Consider the following 18,636-nt stretch of genomic DNA (forward strand, 5'->3'; position numbering starts at 1 on the left):
TTATTCAGTTCTAAAATTAGTGAAATTTGTCAGTGAACTGTTGATTTTGTTGAGCAGTTTAGAAGAAACATATCACATAATATAATTGCACAGTTTAGTCCACACTTTGGTTCGCAGCAGTTAGAGAATAACTAAGTAAAATAACTTGAAAAGACTGAGCCCGAAAATGAAAAATGTCTTCTCGTTGCTTCAGGTTTGCAAAATATAATTACTTAAAATTATGTAGCCGCTTAAAACGGTAGATGCCTGTGGTTCTCTCTGCTCCCGCAAATAGTTTGTGGGAGTAGCCCGTCCTAAATGATCACAAATTAGCCGATTCCGTGGGCAAAGAGCTGTTAATTTCGCCAACACTTTCTACTAAAAACAATTCTGAAGAGAGCTAATCCGGAAAATTCCGCATCCTTGCGAAGCATTAGAAAGTTGTTGTTATGTAAGACTCATATTTTGATGAAACAATCGAGTTCATCCGTTTTGGACAAGTGGTGAATTCGTTAGTGTCGTGGTGCAAATACTACCACATCTAACAATGTTAAGTGGCAAAGTTTTGTGTAAAAACGATGAATGCTACATGATTTTACGAAGAGTACAAAGTTGTGAATAAATGATTAGTGCATCAACCAAAAAAAATGAGTTGATTTTATCGGCCAAATAAAAAGTTCTAGTAGTTTTTGTACCACGACTCTCAAGAATTTACCACTTGTCCAAAACGGCTGAACTCTGAGGCTTACATAAGAACAAATTCAGAGTGAGTTTCACCAAAATCCATCGTACCATTCTCCCGATGTAGAGACATTTTTTTTTGAAGAATTGTGACCAATAACGGATCATTTTTTGTTAATAAAAGTTAGGTCTTCTTTTGATCCAAAGAATATGGCAGTACCGTTTTGATAATGTGCTTACGGGACACCCTGTATAAGCAAACAATATCTACTCTTTCATACGGCAGCTTTAGCAGAGAAATTTGCAATTTTCTGATATAATTTGAATAAACTTTGTTCCCTGCGGATTCTCAATTTAAGACGTTATTGAACAAAGGCCAAGTTAATTTAGATTCACTTGAAAACTAGTGGAGACGTATTATTTGGCTTAGGTAAACATTGGTGCACGCTTCTGTGCTGATTCGCGGCTTAATGCAATTCTGTTTACCTAAAATACTGCCATTAAAATGAACAAAATCATATTAAGGTCAAATGATTTTGAAAACGTTTCCTATTTTATTTTCAGATGTCAAGCAGCAAGCCCATTCTATCACAGCCATTCGTCGCAAACGAACCCCTCAGTCAATCCACCAAGCCCTCAAAACAGCGACCCAAATATCTCAAACGAGTCTGCAGCTTCCATCAATCAGGAAAGCCTGAAATTCTCCATAGATAATATTCTAAAAGCTGATTTCGGCAGGAGTAAAATTCTAGACCCGATTACCATACGGAAAAGCAAACCTCCTTGTCGGAGAACGTCGGCGGAAAAGTTAAGTGGCTTAGCGGCTCTTCATGTTGGAGAAAAGTTGTCGAGTTTTCCGGGCGAGTACAGACTGCAAGAAAAAGGGCGAACCCTGTCAACGTCCCCCGGTATTTTAAAAAGCGACGGATGCGGAACCGATGGAGAAAAAGGTCCAGTCGATCTCAGTCCAAAAGGAGATGGAGTCTGTGACAGTAAGGGAGAGCGAGGAAAAGATGGGCAGCCGATTCTGTGGCCAGCATGGGTTTACTGCACCAGGTACTCGGATCGACCAAGTTCAGGTAAGATACTATTTTGATACTGAAGAATTTGTAGGTTTATTTGCAACTGGATAAAACTTATAATAATATAAGAGTGGCAAAATCCAATTAAATTTGAGTCGTTTATTTCAAAAATCGCGTTAGTCAAACAAGTTATATTTTGAAGTGAGTAAAAAAACTCTTTGTTTCAGAATGTATCTCTTAAATCAAATGGGACATATTTTATTAATATGAACTAATTATGAAAACTGTTCTTTTATAATAACTTATGTTATTTTTGCACGGAATAATTCTTTTTGCTATTCAAAATGAAATAAATTCAAAAACATTAATGCAAAAATGGTTTAATGAAATTTCACAAAAAGGCTTCAAAAGCAGAATTAAATACAAAGAAATTAGGGAACATAATCAAACTCTTAGTCGTTGATCTCATCTCGTGTTAACATTGTGAAAATTGTTAATTTCTTATCGAGTGCACGGAGCATCGACCGGACATAATTAAGCAATAATTTATTTTCACGAATTTTTTAAGACTTTTTGCACGTAAAAAAATCGGAAATGTGACGCACAATTGACGTCCTAGTGTTCTGCAAAGCATTGCTAGTGCAATTTTAAATTGGATTGTGATGTGCCTTGTATTATTTATTATTCAACATCTAGAATACCTTCTTAACGTTCCAAATCGAGCCACTGTGATCTTTTAGCAACAATAGTTGTCCTTGAAAACCCAGTTTCGCAGCACGTCTAAAAGCAGTTTGAAGCGGGGAATTCTAATTGGTCTAAACATAAAATACTTGAAAAAAATCCAGTGATTTTGATTTGTACTTTTATTTATCACACACGTACTTACGTTTCCTCATAAATGATCCTTACTTGCCGTTTCACATTGATGCTTATTCCATAATTCTCCTTTCATGTATCTATGACCAACGTTTGCTTCTTCGATCGAACGATCAGTTCCTTCAAATAACCCTTTAACGATTAGTTTAGTAGAACATAAACAGGTAAATTTGTGAAACAGTCTTTAGCCATCATGCTGGTGATTTTTAATTTCAATGAAGTTGCCTTAGTCAAATCCACCCGGGGCAATAGTTTCACAATTTAATAAATTAAAAGATATTAATGTCCGCAATTCTCAGCACACGCTGCTTATTTGTTTAAATAACACCTGAGAGCTAAATTATTGTTAATCATTTGCATAAACCTACACGCAGCGTGATAATATCAACATCTCAATTTGTAAACGTTATAATTCTCTCGTTAATAAATCGTTAATTAATAGCATGTAATAATGGAATAAGTTGTTTTATTGTTTATTTCTAGAAGCACCCATTCGATTTTGTCATAAATTACGAGCTGCTAATATTTCCAACTCTTCAATTTCCGCATTCAAAACCGGTTGATAATGTCTCTCAAACACTATTTCTTTTTATTAAATTTTAATGCGGTTAGGTACAGGGTAATTGGTTAATTATACGAATAAGCTAATAGTTTTTAAAACTTTGATACATTTGTGCAATAAATTTAAATTTGTGTGAGAGTTTGAGATTGTAGTAAATACATATGTATTTATGTTTTTTCTATTAAGGATTATACATGATGTTTAATAAAGACGTGCAAACAATTTAAGGGCGTATTTAGAAAGTAATTTTGCTCTTCAAATTGGTAGCGAATATTACTTTGGCACAATATTAAATATTTCGCAAACTTTGGTATTTGGTTCACAATGATGTGCAAATTACATGGCAATAATATTTAGTTTAGAAGTCAATTTCAAATAAAGCTTTTTGTACAAACTTTTTCTATTAAAACCTTGCGCTGTGGAAATAATATTTTTCTTTCTTTTCTGGCCGAAACTACTCTCTTGTTAAGATTGTTAAACTTTCTCATCTCATGGCTTTGAATTTAGAACGAAAAATCCGCTGTTCTTTTTTCTCTGAAACTGTTCTTCAAACACATGAACTTATCAAAGAAGACTGCAAAAACATCAGACGTTAATGAGTATCAAAAGTTCCATTTTCAAGGCTGTTCAATTGTAAAATCAAAGACGTTTAAATATATTGTGAAGAATGATTTCCATTTCATGTCTCACTTTCTGTGAATTCCCTTCTAAATTCGGATAGACTTCAGTCGATACTGGATATCGATACCCACAACCGGCACTTGGAAATGCGTGTGTGGCATCGATCTCAAGGTGTTAAACCATCATCGCTGAGCTTGCTCATGTGGGTGGGCTTAATCTCCAATATAAATGTTTCAATAGTCTTTTGTAGTTGCTAAAAACACTCTCCGGTTGCCAACAGCATTGTGCAATTCACGTTCGGCGTTTGTTTTGCTATTTTTGTCACAACACGTTTTCTACATCAACTTATCTAGTTCAAACTTAAGCTGACGAATGCCGATTCCATATAACGACTTTCAGCCTAGCATATGGCGAATGCGAAGTTAAACTGTATTTTGAAAATAGTTTACAACTGTCCTGTTAATTAGTGGCATGCAGTAAACACATTTGGCAGCGTTAATCCTATTGCCAATATAACAAAAAAATATTATTATACTAACAGAAAAAAATTATATGTTAAAAATAGATTTGCGAATGTAAAGTGTGACTTTCTTTAAGCGTTTTTAAGTAAACAAATTCTGGCAGAGTTATAAACGTGCTAACAGATTATGTTTATTATGAAAAAAACTGTCAGAACAGCACCAAAACCCTACTGGGTTCAATATCTACAACATAGTTATTTTTAGGATTTCTCCAAGTTTAATTTTGTTGGCTCAATCCGCCCTGAAAAAATGGCGTAAAATAGGCGATCCTGCTGTTCAGAAATTAAGAGCCCCAACATATAAATCTGAAGGCTCGATTTAATTTAAAGAGGAACTTTCTGAGCAATGAAAAATGGAAAACCTTCCAAGTTTATTCAAATAAAATAAGAAAATTTTTAGCACTTGCAGTCATTAAAAATGCGATGGAGCAAGATTATCCTGCATTTTATGATTTCCTTAAGCATGATTATATTGGAATATAAGCATTTTTGAGTGATATCAGTATAAATAAAATAGTAGATAAATATTATTAGTATCATTTAATCTAGTATTGAATAGAAAACAAATATATTTTTCTGGTTGTACATTTATTTGCAATTTTTCTTGTTGTTTTCGTTCTTTACCCCATTGTAAAGTAAAAATATCAATATTATTTAACAAAATTAAAGCAACGTAAGTCCAGAATGAGTGACAATATTACGAGTAAAATTCCAAAAAAGTCCATTGAATTTTCTAAAGTAAATTTTTTACTTTGCTTGTAATAATTTTAGTAAAGCTTAACCGCAATATTTAAGCAGAATAAATCATGGAGGAAAACATCAATACATATTTTTAGTTTCTTGCCTACCGAAAAATTTACCATCGATGCAGAAGCAAGAATCGCTTTGCTTAGTACAGCAGTAAAAGGTCGGTGATACATGAATCTATCTGAATGTAGATACGACTTATTGATTCTGTCCGATTTGAAATGCTATAAACTGTTTCCGTTTAGTTTTGCAACTTAAAAATGTTTAATATAATTTATATTGATGCGACGATCTAGAATATCGATGTAAACTTATAACTTAATCGTTGATCTGAATTATTTATTATACGACATTAATATGATGGAATGCTATCATTCGTACCAGCCAGGAAATTTCTTCTGCAGTGTTTTCTGTCCCATTTTTAAACTTGTTTCTTTGGCTTTACTTTCCTACTTTCGATTATCGGATTTCCTCCTTGTGAATGTTATTAATAGTATCATTGCTTTGTTGAAATTGTGTTATTTTGAAAGCTATTATCAGTCACCAAAGCAATGTTTTTAGACCCAATAAGTAATTAGAATAATATTAGCTAACTTTAAACACATGTTTCGGAATTGTCTTTAAATATTATACATTTCGAACACGAAAAATTGTAGCAAATCTGGATTTGAAGAAGAGAAATGCAATTGAAAAACTAATATTTTAAACAGAAATAGTTACTGTTGGAAAATAGAATTATGTCTTACAAATTATAATTAATACGTTATTTATACCTACCAGCTTATTCCGTGATATATTTTTGTCATTAGAATGCAAAACATACTTGTGATTTGCGATTTATGTGATTAAATCGGCATTAATTACCGGTTAATGGTAATTTAATTTGTAACTGATTTGAAAAATAAAAGTCTTGTAATGGTTTCATTAATTTTGAAGTCGGTTTTTAGTGTGGCGGTATGAAGTTGATAGATTGTTATCGCTGTATAACGGTAGATTTGATATCAATATGTAATTTATTTGGTATTTTACAGTGTAGCACAGGTTTCTAATTCAGGTTGAACTAAGTATGTATATATTTTTATTTGATCAATTTTATTTTGATTATTGGTTTTTTCATTGTCCATATATTCGTAATAAATCGTGTATTTCCCGAGAAAGCAGAAATTTAATAAAATGAAGGCCAGCGAAATTTGACTAGTTTAACACAATAATTAATATTATCAGTTAGAATAATCACCCAGATCATTACTGTAATATTCACTAATGACATAACTAAAATGAAGAGTGTTAACACTGAAGACAAATCTTCAAAACTCTCATTGTTGGTGATCGTCAAATAGAGAGAGAAAAAAAAATCTCAACAGGAACTTGAGGGTGAGTGAGTTTTTAGTTTTTCACACCAACCTACTGGTACATTATTTTGCATATACGTGACTATATTCTTGTTTCTTTGGTAATCTATAAATTATAAATATTGCAACCCTGAAGATATACATATATGTTCACGGTACACGCGTCTAAACGTCTGTACAATTTCACGGTACACGCGTCTAACAAGAAAACTTTCCTAAATAAATCTAAAAATCTTTTACATTTTTGGTTGATTTGAATATTTATTTATTTATGGAGGAATATGACCCGAAGCAAATGTTTTGGGCTCAACAACTTTTGGCTGTTATAAGATTACAGTCAGGCTGTTAGGGAATGGATGATTCAAAACAGAGCTTAATCATGTAGCTTCTGCTGAAGTTGTTGAAAGGCCGATTCGAAAGCTTTCTCCCAACAAAATCTTTCGAAAACAATTGATGTATCTCGAATTCGTCTTCTAAATACGCACACTTTTAGTCAAAATAAAATAAATTCATGTGCTTTTGCAACTGATCGAATAGCATTTAACATTGATGCTGAAGAGCCGAAGGTTTTGGGATGGATGAACTGCGAAAAATAATGAACGAATAAGTTGGTTAGAAATTGATAAATTGTATGAAATCAACGACTCAAAATTCTTATGAAAAGTCAGGTAATGAAAATATGGACTTTATTATATTAATACTACTTTATTCTATAATTTACTTGCAAGGAGATAACTATAAAAAAACCGATAAAAAGCAAATTGAAATAAAATACATCATTTTACTGATAGACTACAAATCTATCAGTATAATCAGATGGACATTGTTGAAAGTTTCAAAATTTAGCTTTTCAATTGAGTTCACAAAGAAATTACATATATAAATACTAGCATATCAATGAACACTTTCAAGTGAGTTTTAACACAAAACTGTACAATTTTGCTTTATAACTTCACTTTACAACATCATTATGTATTGATTTAGTGACTGATATGGTTAAAATAATGTATTAATCGCATCGCAAGTTAATGTTAAAAAAGATTGTCTAGTAAAAAGTGTGATAGATAGTAGAATCTTTCTTGAGATGAGAGAGAGATTGAAGCGGCGTAATTTTTATCAAATAACTAATAAGAGATCCATATCACAAGAAAATAAGCTCATGAAATTTCATAAACAAAGTTAGTTAAATATTTATTTTTTATAAAACGATAACAATTTAGATAATGAGAGAGCTGAAAGGGAATACAGTTTAGAATAAAATTTCGGAAGTGAATTATTAGACTGAAAGATTGGAAAATGATAAGTTATATGAACTCAACGACTCAAGTATCTTAATAAAACTGCCAAAATCAACTGCACTTGCTGGTTGGGAAATGGACATTTAAGATTTTTGGAAAATTTCGGTTTTGTCAAAGATGTAGTACTTAATAGTCATACTGTTAGTATATTTTTATCCCAATTAGGGCTGTCCCAAAGCACAATAACGAGTTGCATTTTGGGACAACTTGCAGCTAAAAATATTAGTCACTTGAACAATGTAAATGCACAGCTTAATTCTATGGAGCATTTGGTTCTGAACAGCACAATAATAACTAGTTTAGTGGTTTTAATTAAATCAGTGTATTTAGAAAAAACTTCTGAAGATTCTTCGTTCATTCTAATCTACTGGTTAATTCTATTTGATGAAAGTATTACCACTTGTGTAACTAATATTGTTTCCCTTAACGTTCAATTGTTATGCGGTTTATGTTCCGTCGTATATCGTTTCTGTCGCATATTGTATGAAAACGTATTCACGAGTAACCACCTAATTTTCTTGTACGTTTTCGATGTTCAGTTATTATCAATTTTAAATGACGATACTATTTAAAATATTCTTCCCAGGCAATTAAGCGCATTTTCAACAGCAAGGTTTAAACATTTGAGGTTCCTTAGAGTTTTAGTATTTAGATGTGAATGCAGATTGTACTGTAAGCACAAGTATGTAGTTTCTCTTGAATGGAATAAAGCTCTCGAAGGAATATTGATAATCACAGTGCTTTTGCATGGACGTTGATGCTACACTTTTATATGAGTTTTTCTAAAGTGAAATACATATACATCTTAGTTCTTTAAAACACGCTTTAAACTTTCAGATGAAGTGAGTGAGGCAAATAAGAATATAATAAACGGGAACATTATTGAGAAGTAGGTACTCGAAGCAGACTCTGCACACACATTTAATTTGTGTAAATTGATTTTAACCATAAAGAATATCCTTTAACGACTCGCCTCTTCGCTGTGTCATGTCACCTTTATTAATATTCGCAAAAACTGCATTATTTTCTATTATTCCTTTATTCTAAATGGCATTAGACTGAAACGTGCACAGTCATTTATTATCGCGTTATTCAGCGAGAAACAACTTGTCCCGTCTCCTCCCATCAATGGTACCATTATGCAAAACATTTGATTGATACTTTCAACCCACATTAGGATTCTCCTAAATCTTTCCTGCCCATTTACCATTTAGTATTTTTATGCGGTTATCTTCCACAGTCTTTAGACAGGTGTGCACTATGCAATGCTAACGATATTATAATGGGATGGTAATGACCCTTAATAAACAACTTGAACAGCCAACGATCCCGAAGGTGTAGTAGTGTTTTCATGTAGTTCACTCAAAAAAATGCTATTTTCATTACGTTAATGATATACAGCCAGCGTTTCCGGTTTGAGTTGACATTTTTTTGATTATACATTCAACAAATACTCTATAACTACATACCATCCACAAGAAAAACGAACATTGGAAGATTTTCGGAACATTTATACCAAAAGATAAATAAAATGTGTCTATTCTATTCTTATAAGGAATATCATCCCCTTCCCCACAGTATTCTAATATATTTATGTGACATTGCAAAAATAGGCAAAGAACAATAGGTCAACATAGCCTTCACAATATCCATATCAAATGACAACGGACAAAGACTAATAGAATTAGCATCAGCTAACAATATGCTGATCAAATCCACAATGTTCTCTCATAAACAAACTTTAGTATCCAACGACCCTGTAACCAGATTGTAATTCGTAAGAAGGCTTAGATGAGTAGACGGAGATACAGACCATTTTCCGGAAAAAGCCAAACTTCAAATCAGAATACCGAGTCAGAAAAACCAAAAAAACCAAACCAACCACACAATCTAACATAACGAAACTACAGAATTCAATAGAACAGCAAAAATACGAACAAGAAATGGAACAGTAGCTCATTGAGAAAGAAAATCGCACATTGGATGTTGAAGGTTTGTGGAACTATATTGAACAAACCATTTAAAATACAGCAGAGAAAACCATCGGGACAACCAAAAAGAAAACCAGTAAATCATGGTTTAACGAAGAGTGTCAACAAAAAATGCAAGAAAGAGAATCCTTTAGACCCACCCTGGGATTGTATGAGCTTCCTTGTACAGTTATGCATTGTATTTATGTGACATTGGCGCTGTTGAAATTCTATAAATTTTAATACGAAGTGTTTAAAAAAAATCTATTTTGTTCAAAGCAACTGGAAAACCGGGTCTTAATTAACTTGTCCAAATCTACATTATTTAAATAAACAGTCCGCATACATGAATAATAATTCCGCCGTATCGTGACGTGAGTCTTAAACAAAAAGAATTCAAGTTCGTCGTCATGTTACAAAAACAACCATCATTCGGTTTTAGAACCCGTTACGTTTTTTCTTTCATATTTAAATTACACTTTAAACAGGTCGTTTTTAATGTTTCTGATCGTGTTGTGATGGACTGATATGCACAGGTAATTAACCGAATAATTGCAAACTTTTATTTTGCTCTTTAGTTAAGGCTGTATCTACAATATTACTGTTAACATTCTAATCATGATCATGTTTAATCATGATTTTTTTTCCTCTATGAAGAAGTGACTTCACACAAACAGTCTGAGAATACAGTTAATAAAAAAACTTCTGATCTCAGTGATGGATAAATTATCTCTATAGTTAAAACAGTGAAACTGCATTATTTAAAAAAAATGAAGGAACTGGTGTGTAGCGTGCACACTGGATAAAATGAAGAAAAGCAAAATTCACATTTTATACCCGAATTGTTAATTCAACAGTTTTTGTGTTGAAAGACGGTTGATATTAAAAAAACGCGAAACGAATTAAGTTAATCCTCGTCTTTTTGCTGCGGCTCAAGACCTGAAAGCAAACAAAATCTTGCCGCAACATGACCCATAGTTTAAAACTGTTTTTTTCGTTGAGTTTGCATGTTGTCTACCTTTATTATTTTGAAATGCTGAATTAGAAAATATATTAACTTTAAGGGAATATTCTGAGTGATACGAAAAAACCAGGAATGATTCATTTGTCTCTGTGAAACCAGGGTGGGCAGCATTAATTATTGGTGAGGAATGTCTTAATGAGTTCTAGTAATTTAATTAACCGACGCCATCAACGCTATTAACTTTTTATTTAATTACGAAGCCATACTTGTTTGCTGAAGCCAGTATGGCCTTTTCTATCGAATGAAACTCGACTTATTGAGAAAAAAGCAGAATGCCAATAAATTCTGATGCCCAAAAAATTATTGCGCTTGTTTTGCTAAAGCATAAATCTATGAGGATGTTTATTTCGGTGTTAAATAGATAACTCAACTTAATTAGTTAATTACATAGGTATAGAACTACAAACACACGTACGTTCATATTTGAAAACCACCGTGTGTAATTATGGTCTGCCTCATTTGCATACGTTAATTGCCGGTTCACTAATAATGTTTTTATGGTTTTCATTGACACACAGTCGCTAATTGATAAATTATGCAAAACCCGGCGCATAAAATTTAAAATTTTCTTTTATTTCGTTCCGCCAATGCTAATAGAATCATTATGGACTACTAAGGAAATTCTTTAAGTGCCTAAGCTCATTGACATTTCGGTATAAGAAAGTAATTTCTTTATTTACTAGTGCTGCACCTCAGATTTGCCAGGCAGGATTTTAGATCTTTTTTAGGAAATCGAATCGATAGTGTTTCCGTTCAATTACATTATTTGTTATGCGCTTATTTATTTATGTTGTCGACAGAATAACGGTATTTTAGATTGAGATCTAAACGAGTGTTTGGCAAGAAAACATATCGAAAGTTACTTTCGCAAAAAACTGTATATACGTATTTATATTTAAATGTAATTAATTAATGGGATCAAATAGTGCATTGTTTTAAATATTAATATTTTTTTCACTTCTGGACCATTTTGATGCCTTCGCTTTTTGATTATGTAAGTAAATAGATTTGCTCTAATTCTCTTAATACTTGTCTTGTGTACGTGAAAATAATTGAACCAAAATAATTTGTAAAATGTATTTCCCAGTAAAACTATGAGCGTTAAAAAATACGTATCTAATAATGTTTTTTGAAAAGCGCATCTATGCACTAAGGCATATTTATTGATAAACTTGTGATTATTACAGCGTATTTGTGGTAACTTTTTTACTTGAGCTCCAACATCTCAACTGTATAAGAGTACCAAATCGGTAAAAGCTACATAATAGACGCGCGACATAGAAACCACGGAGTTATTAATTACAACCACATTAATTCTTCTGATAAAGTCAAAGTTTTCAAAGAAACTGATTGATTATCATTACTTGTATAAACAAAGGTTAACCTGTTGGAAACCCTAATTAAACTTTAGAATTTGTACATTTTCCACAGATGATTCTACCTATTTAAGATCAAACTGTAGATTCATACATTATCTTCAACTGATTAGAATGACGCACTTTTAGTACTCATAGTAAAAAATATGACTTTTATTTGCGGAGGATTTTATTGAAGAGGAAGTCTAAAAGCGTGAATCGATTTTTCGAAACAAATCTTTTTAGTTATAATTTATAAAGTATAGTTAATAAAATTGGGTTGTACGCATTTAGGTAGGTGAATAGCTTTCGAATCGAGTGCTAGACGACATTTTTCAAACGTGATTTTATTTGCTCATTTCGGTAGATACAAGAAACTTCCGAAGATGTTAATCAAATTAATAGGAAATTATCTTTATTTTCCCAAAGTTTCCTCTACATCCACTCGTGCTCTGGAAACTTAACTTTATTATTATCAACTCAGTTTACGTTTACAAATCTCAATTTTGCATATTTTTTTACATCTATTGCGCAAAATCTACGTTTGAGATTAAAATTTACCATTTAACGTTGAAAAACGTATATAACTTTTCCAGGCGAAAACATAAGGTGTACCTATATGCTGCAATAACTTTAATTGTAATATATTAACTAAGTTGTCCTTTTCCGTGATTGCATGACGGTGTGTCATTAATAAGTCATATTTTAGTCAACGGGTGGTCCGCATAAATGCGATCCATTTCATTTTCATACCAGATACTCCACATTGTAACTTGATACTTTACGAACGCTTTATTAATATTACTGTTGAGCTGTTTTGATTGAATGTGGAATATGGAGTTGCCCAAGCAATTTTGAGGCATTTTCTAATTATAGATCATGAGCTGAGTCGTTTTTAACATTTTACAACTTACTCTCAAATGAAAATTTTCCAACCAAGTTAGTGTGGGAGTGAAAAGCTAATGTGAACATCTACACTCTCTCCCAGGTTTTTGTTTTGAAAAAGGCGGAACAATGGCACAATGGGTTTACCTCTGTAATATTTCCTGAGACGTGGACTGTCAGCGGTCTTCCCAACACCGGTACAAATTGAGCAGGAGTTAATTAATAGAAAACGCGAAGCTGCTGAAAATGTTATCCCAGTAATGCTGCGAGCAGTGCTTAATAACGTGATTACACGGGCACTAACATCTTGGGAGTTAAGAAGGTAGAACACGTCTAGTGAGTTTTCCACATTTCAAAACGGTTATTTTCATACCCACAAATCATATCAAAGATTTTCGTTTCACCACCAATCGCCAAAATGTTTTTCTTATTTATTGGTTAGTGACATTCTTCTTCGTCACTTACCGTGCGCTTAATTGTAAAATATCATTTAGTCATAACTTTTTATTGGATATATTGAAGAAATCCGTTGCATAAGTTGCATTTACTGGTTACCCTAACCTATTTCTTTTTCACTTTTTCCAACAAGGTATTTACGTAATGTTAATGAAGCAGATTACCCTTGAAAACATTTCCGACGTCCTTCTGATCTAGGTGTTAAATAAGTGTGTTAGTAAAAATCTTCTGCAAATATCTCAGTTTTTGGTAAGAATTACAATTTTTTACTACTTTTATGTTCTCCTTAAACATACCCAGAGGAATGAAGCTAATTTTGAGTCCTCATGCATACAAAGTATCCTATTTAAAATCGCAAAGTTGAAGATATTTTTTGAAATAAGTGGAAAAGTACCTTCCGAAAATATTTTAGTCTTAGAACACTGACGGTGATTATTGAAGTGGTGCAAATTTTCAGGCTAAACTATCCATTCTGTAAACCAAATTCTTGAAAACTTGAATAATTCATTATAAAAATATCAATATTGGCATTTATAACATGTTTTAATAACTTTTTGTGATTTTTTTCTTTATTATCTGAAGCATTTGTTTTATTTAAATGTTTCTATGTAGTTAGATCCGCAAGACTAATGGATGCCATGCACTGCAGCACAATCACACCACAGACTCCAGTTGTTTTCTTCTGTCTAAAAATAAAATATTAATGTCTTTCTTTTACTGCTTTTACGGATTAATTTATTTTCAGTATAATTATTTATTTGGAATTCCTCTAAATTTCTGATTTTGTTTGTAATAGTTTTATTTCATTTAAAACTCAACCAATCAAATACTGCGTTCCGAGAATTCAGTATTTTATTTGATGTCCAATAAATTATGGCAAAAACTTACTTAAAGAGCGGTGAGAATGAGCAACCAGATATAATTCTCTATCTAAAGGCAATTTAACTATGACTAACTGATGATTTGATCGGTTTTTTAAGTTTTCATTACTTGCTGTTCTCCGACATAGGTTTTCAAAAATTAGATCTCGCAAATTTTGCTTTAAATGTTGTTATAAACCAATCATTGTAAGAACACTAACTAAAGAAATTGTAATAGGTATTTCTCGTGCAAAATTGTGAGTCACAACTAAAGCGCTTTCGAGAACACCAAATTTACCCCCAATCATGTTGTTGTTGCGATTTAAAAAAATAGTCTTTTGATAATTTCATTTTGACATCAAGTGAATTGCTTTTACTAAATTTAAAATTTATGTCATAGCTTGAAAAGCGATTAGAACGACGTCCAAATAAGGTGCTCTCGACTACTCTCCATTTTAGTGGAAGCTGAAATTGCTTCTTTGATAGCTTATGTTCTCGAGAAATAAATGTAATCGTTTTTTTCGCAGTTTCCAAGTCAGCCCCAGTAACTCCTTAAAATGAATGGCGTCAATTTTGAATCATCCTGTATACTGTTTTGATCATTTTCCGGTCATGAATTGGATAGACCCTTTCATCTGGATTCGGGAGAAAAACTTTACAAACCTGACTGCGAATTATAATACGGATAAAGTGTCGATATAAATCACTCATCTCTAACCGTCCTTTGGACAAGAACATGATGGTATGCTAATGCCTAAACAGATGTAGTACTGGATCTACTAGATGTTTTCATTTGAACGTTTTATGATTTTATTGGCCAGATTATCTTGTTTCTTGTTTTATTTTGACGCAAATGGATTTTATTGGCTCCATCAGAGTTATTTTTACTTGTCATGAAGATAGGAGGTATTTATTTAATTTTATACTATTTAACATTTATTTTCGGTTAAGCGCTGGCTTTATAGCTGTTTGTCGCTTGTTATAAAGCTTATTAAGGAATAGTAAAAATTCATTTATTCATCGGCCTATTAAGAACATGTTTGTAACTTGAGAAATTCGAGGGGATTATGTTCAACCGAATTCAACAACGGTCAAGTGGTCTGATGTTCGATTTTTTTTTCTAGTTGGTGATGATGTTTCCTGATTAGTATAATGCTGTTAAGGATATTGGTTAAATAATTATTATCTGATTTACATTTTTTACCAGTATGCCGATGTAATGGCTTTTAGGGATGCGTGAACGATCGACGAAACTTACTCAATATGATAAATGCGGTTTTGCTAATCCGACTTTCTTGTTTTAGAACACATTCAGTTGTTTTAAAACACCAAGAATTATGAATTCAAAGTAATCACCGTAGGTTTAATCAAAGCAAAATGTGTATTCGGGGCGTTTCCGAATTGCGGTGACAAGTTCATACGCACATGAGTAGTTTTAGGTCAGAAACCTAAAAAGAAAAGTTTGCGAAGTTATATTTATATTTTTTAGGCCTCGAATATAAGATACATATTGCATTTTTGACGATCACTTTGAATTAGGTGAAAATCCAAAGTAGTTTTATACTAAGAATTGGCCACAACCTTCAAATTCGATATTGGGCAGCTTCTTAGGTCGGAAACAATCCAATAAGGGCAAAACACTCTATTGCAACATTTTGATTTATGGTCAAAAATTTCATAAGGGGGGAGTAAAAGGTCGATTTTTCCAAAAAAATCAAGTTTCTCAAAATACCTCGACTACTACATCATTTTCACGGGAAAGAGGCAAGAAATGCAACGAGCTAATTAAAAGACACCGGAGCCTTTGAGTAGGATTTGATATTTTTCTAGTACGAGAAAAGTATTGAAATAATTGTTTTTGAAAATTTCTAGAATTTATTAACAGTTCAAAACCATATTTCAACTTTATTATTAAGTATTATTTGGAAATGGTCCCATCTTTTATAGGTAGCCTATTTGAATAGTTAAGCATTTGAAAATGAAAATTTCGACTTTTACATCAAATTAAGAAAATTATTGATAGTAATAAGCACTCTCGTACAATTTTTGACGAACAGTCAAAGCGGCAATAATGTTTTTTGTCATTATCGGGTAGTTACAGGTTATAGATTTTGTCAAATTGAGACTTAGTTGAACACATGAACTTACGCCCACATAGAGCTAGAGACACTGGACGATTAGGTCCACGAATCGAGGCAGATAGTGGGCGACCAAGAGGTGTACCAAACATGGAGCAGCATCTATTGAACATAATTGCCGCAGAGAAGATCATTGAAAATATGATTAAATATAAATTTATTGGAGACAGATTGTTCTTACGATCATTAGTAACTTGTCCAGGTTTTGAAAATAATCGTTCAGAGGGAACTGAAGCTGCAGGAATGGGTGAATACTTTTTGTATAAGGCATACACCACTCTGGCATCAACTTCTCATGGTTTTTTTAAAAGGCCAGAGGCATTTTTCATCGATCCTATAGTAGTGTTTCTAAATATTGTTTTACTGCTAAAACAGCTGTAGTGCGTGGCCTAACTATATTTTTACCTGTGACACTTTTTTACCTAGAAACCTGTATTTTAAAACGAATGTAAGTTTATAATTTGTAACTTTTCTACACTCCACTAGATAGCACACACTATTCATTGAATGAATTAATTCGATAGTTGCAATAATTCATTTAGTAATTATTCGATAGTCCAAATCATTCGATAGCGCCCATCACCAGCTTTGTTGACATTCGGTGAATGTACCGCTACCTTAACCTATTTTCTTGCATTTCAACCTCACTTTCTGTGTTTATTTATGGTTACTTGAGCTTTTGATATTAAAAAACCACAGTTATTTACGTAATGTTAATGCAGGAGTTTACGTACATTGAAAAACATTGTTGCCGACTTTCTGATCTAGTTTTTAGCAAATATCTCAGTTTTTGATGAGAATTATTATTTTTACCATTGTTCCTGTACTTCCTAAGCATCCCTTCATCCTGTATAATAATTTCTTTAAGTTATAATAAGTTAATAATTAATCTTAAGTTCCAATACATTAAACACATCGGAGTGCATCGGTGTGTTATTTTGTGAAGAAATGAGCGTTTTGAGCAAAAGCCTTCTCGTCTTTCGAACAGAACAGAACAAATTAATGTGTTTTTATTTGATCATTTTCGCCATTTCATCTTCATTTTGTCAGTTCTTACTAGGGCATAAGCATGGCTTTTAGAAGCAGCGGGAATATTCTCCAAAACATGAGAACAGTTGCGTAATACTTCTAGACGTTTCATCTACGTCGCAAATAAGGAAAGTGGAAACGCTGTTTTCGCGCGGCTTCCAAACCAAGTCATAAGAAAACTGAGAAGAAATTGGGGAACAACGACGGCCGTAACAATTCAATTAAAACGATTTTATGTATGTACGATGTACAAGTAGCCCATTTGAAATATCCAATATTAAACAGTTTTTTTTATGTTATTTTTGAAGAAACATCGCCTTGCTCCATTATGTTATTGGCTCACATTCCACTATCGGCCAACAAAAAAAATTGATCAGTAATTAAAATTTTAACCAAACCAAATCTAACACGCCTTAATAACCCCCTTTAATAAATCAAGCGACCGCAGATCAATCACCTAAGTAAATAAACGGTCTTAATTTGACCGGGGGCCTCCGGGGGGTCAGCGGATCCCCACGGCAACGCCGGCTCGCGGCCGCGTTTACTGGGGGGACCACCCAAGTTGAGTCCGGACTATGAATGATCCTTTTTCTCAGCTGATCATTGGAGTTATCTTTGACCGGCTTCGCTTTGCGTATGTGGGATTCTTGTAATTCCGTCATTAAAATGTGGAACCGATGGGAAACATTGTCAGATATATTTCATTATTTTGAGCTCATTCGAGATTCTTGAGGCCATTTGTTTGTAACAGGGTTTCCATCGGCTACTTATTATCTAAAGTAACCGATTTAGGGCTTTTCAACTAGCATTAACCTAACTGCCTGACCTGATCATTAATATCTATTTAAACATCCAATATTCTTTCAAATTAATTCGCAAAAAGTTTTAGAATGTTTGCTAACTACAAAATTGTAATTTTTATTCAAATAACTGTACAACTTTTGATCGAAAAAGTTTAAAATTCCCGTCAAATCGATTCTTTTACTACGTATCTTTCAGTTCTTTACAATCTACCATTAGATCAAAGGAAAATTCTTCAAATTCATTATATAAGAAGTTGAATTTCAGGAAAATGTTTATGTATGAAAATGTATATACAGATATTTTAATTTGTATTAAAGCTACATTTAGGATAGACCGGGGACAAAAATAAAATTTTGATTCTGTTGCTTTGTAGTAATTATGAGTTAGTCTCTTTTGTATACTTGATATATTTGTGTATACATAAACAGTGGTATAAAGAGTAAAATCAGTTTGGGTC

The 18,636-nt window shown here is 32.6% G+C and overlaps 1 protein-coding gene across 4 annotated transcripts in view; it reads left to right on the top strand.

The window, feature by feature from the left end:
- LOC109546566 (homeobox protein invected) overlaps positions 1–18,636 on the top strand; it is a 111,685-nt gene that overhangs the window by 6,291 nt on the left and 86,758 nt on the right. For all 4 annotated transcript variants that reach the window (XM_019917559.2, XM_048667491.1, XM_048667492.1 and 1 more), the window contains exon 2: positions 1,225–1,739. In XM_019917559.2, the coding sequence (XP_019773118.2) occupies positions 1,225–1,739 (515 nt within the window). The remainder of the gene's footprint in view (positions 1–1,224; positions 1,740–18,636) is intronic.

The sequence above is a fragment of the Dendroctonus ponderosae genome, unplaced genomic scaffold (assembly GCF_020466585.1).
Source record: "Dendroctonus ponderosae isolate FM_Combo_2020 unplaced genomic scaffold, Dpon_F_20191213v2 Dpon_F_20191213_6, whole genome shotgun sequence".
NCBI lineage: Eukaryota > Metazoa > Arthropoda > Insecta > Coleoptera > Curculionidae > Dendroctonus > Dendroctonus ponderosae.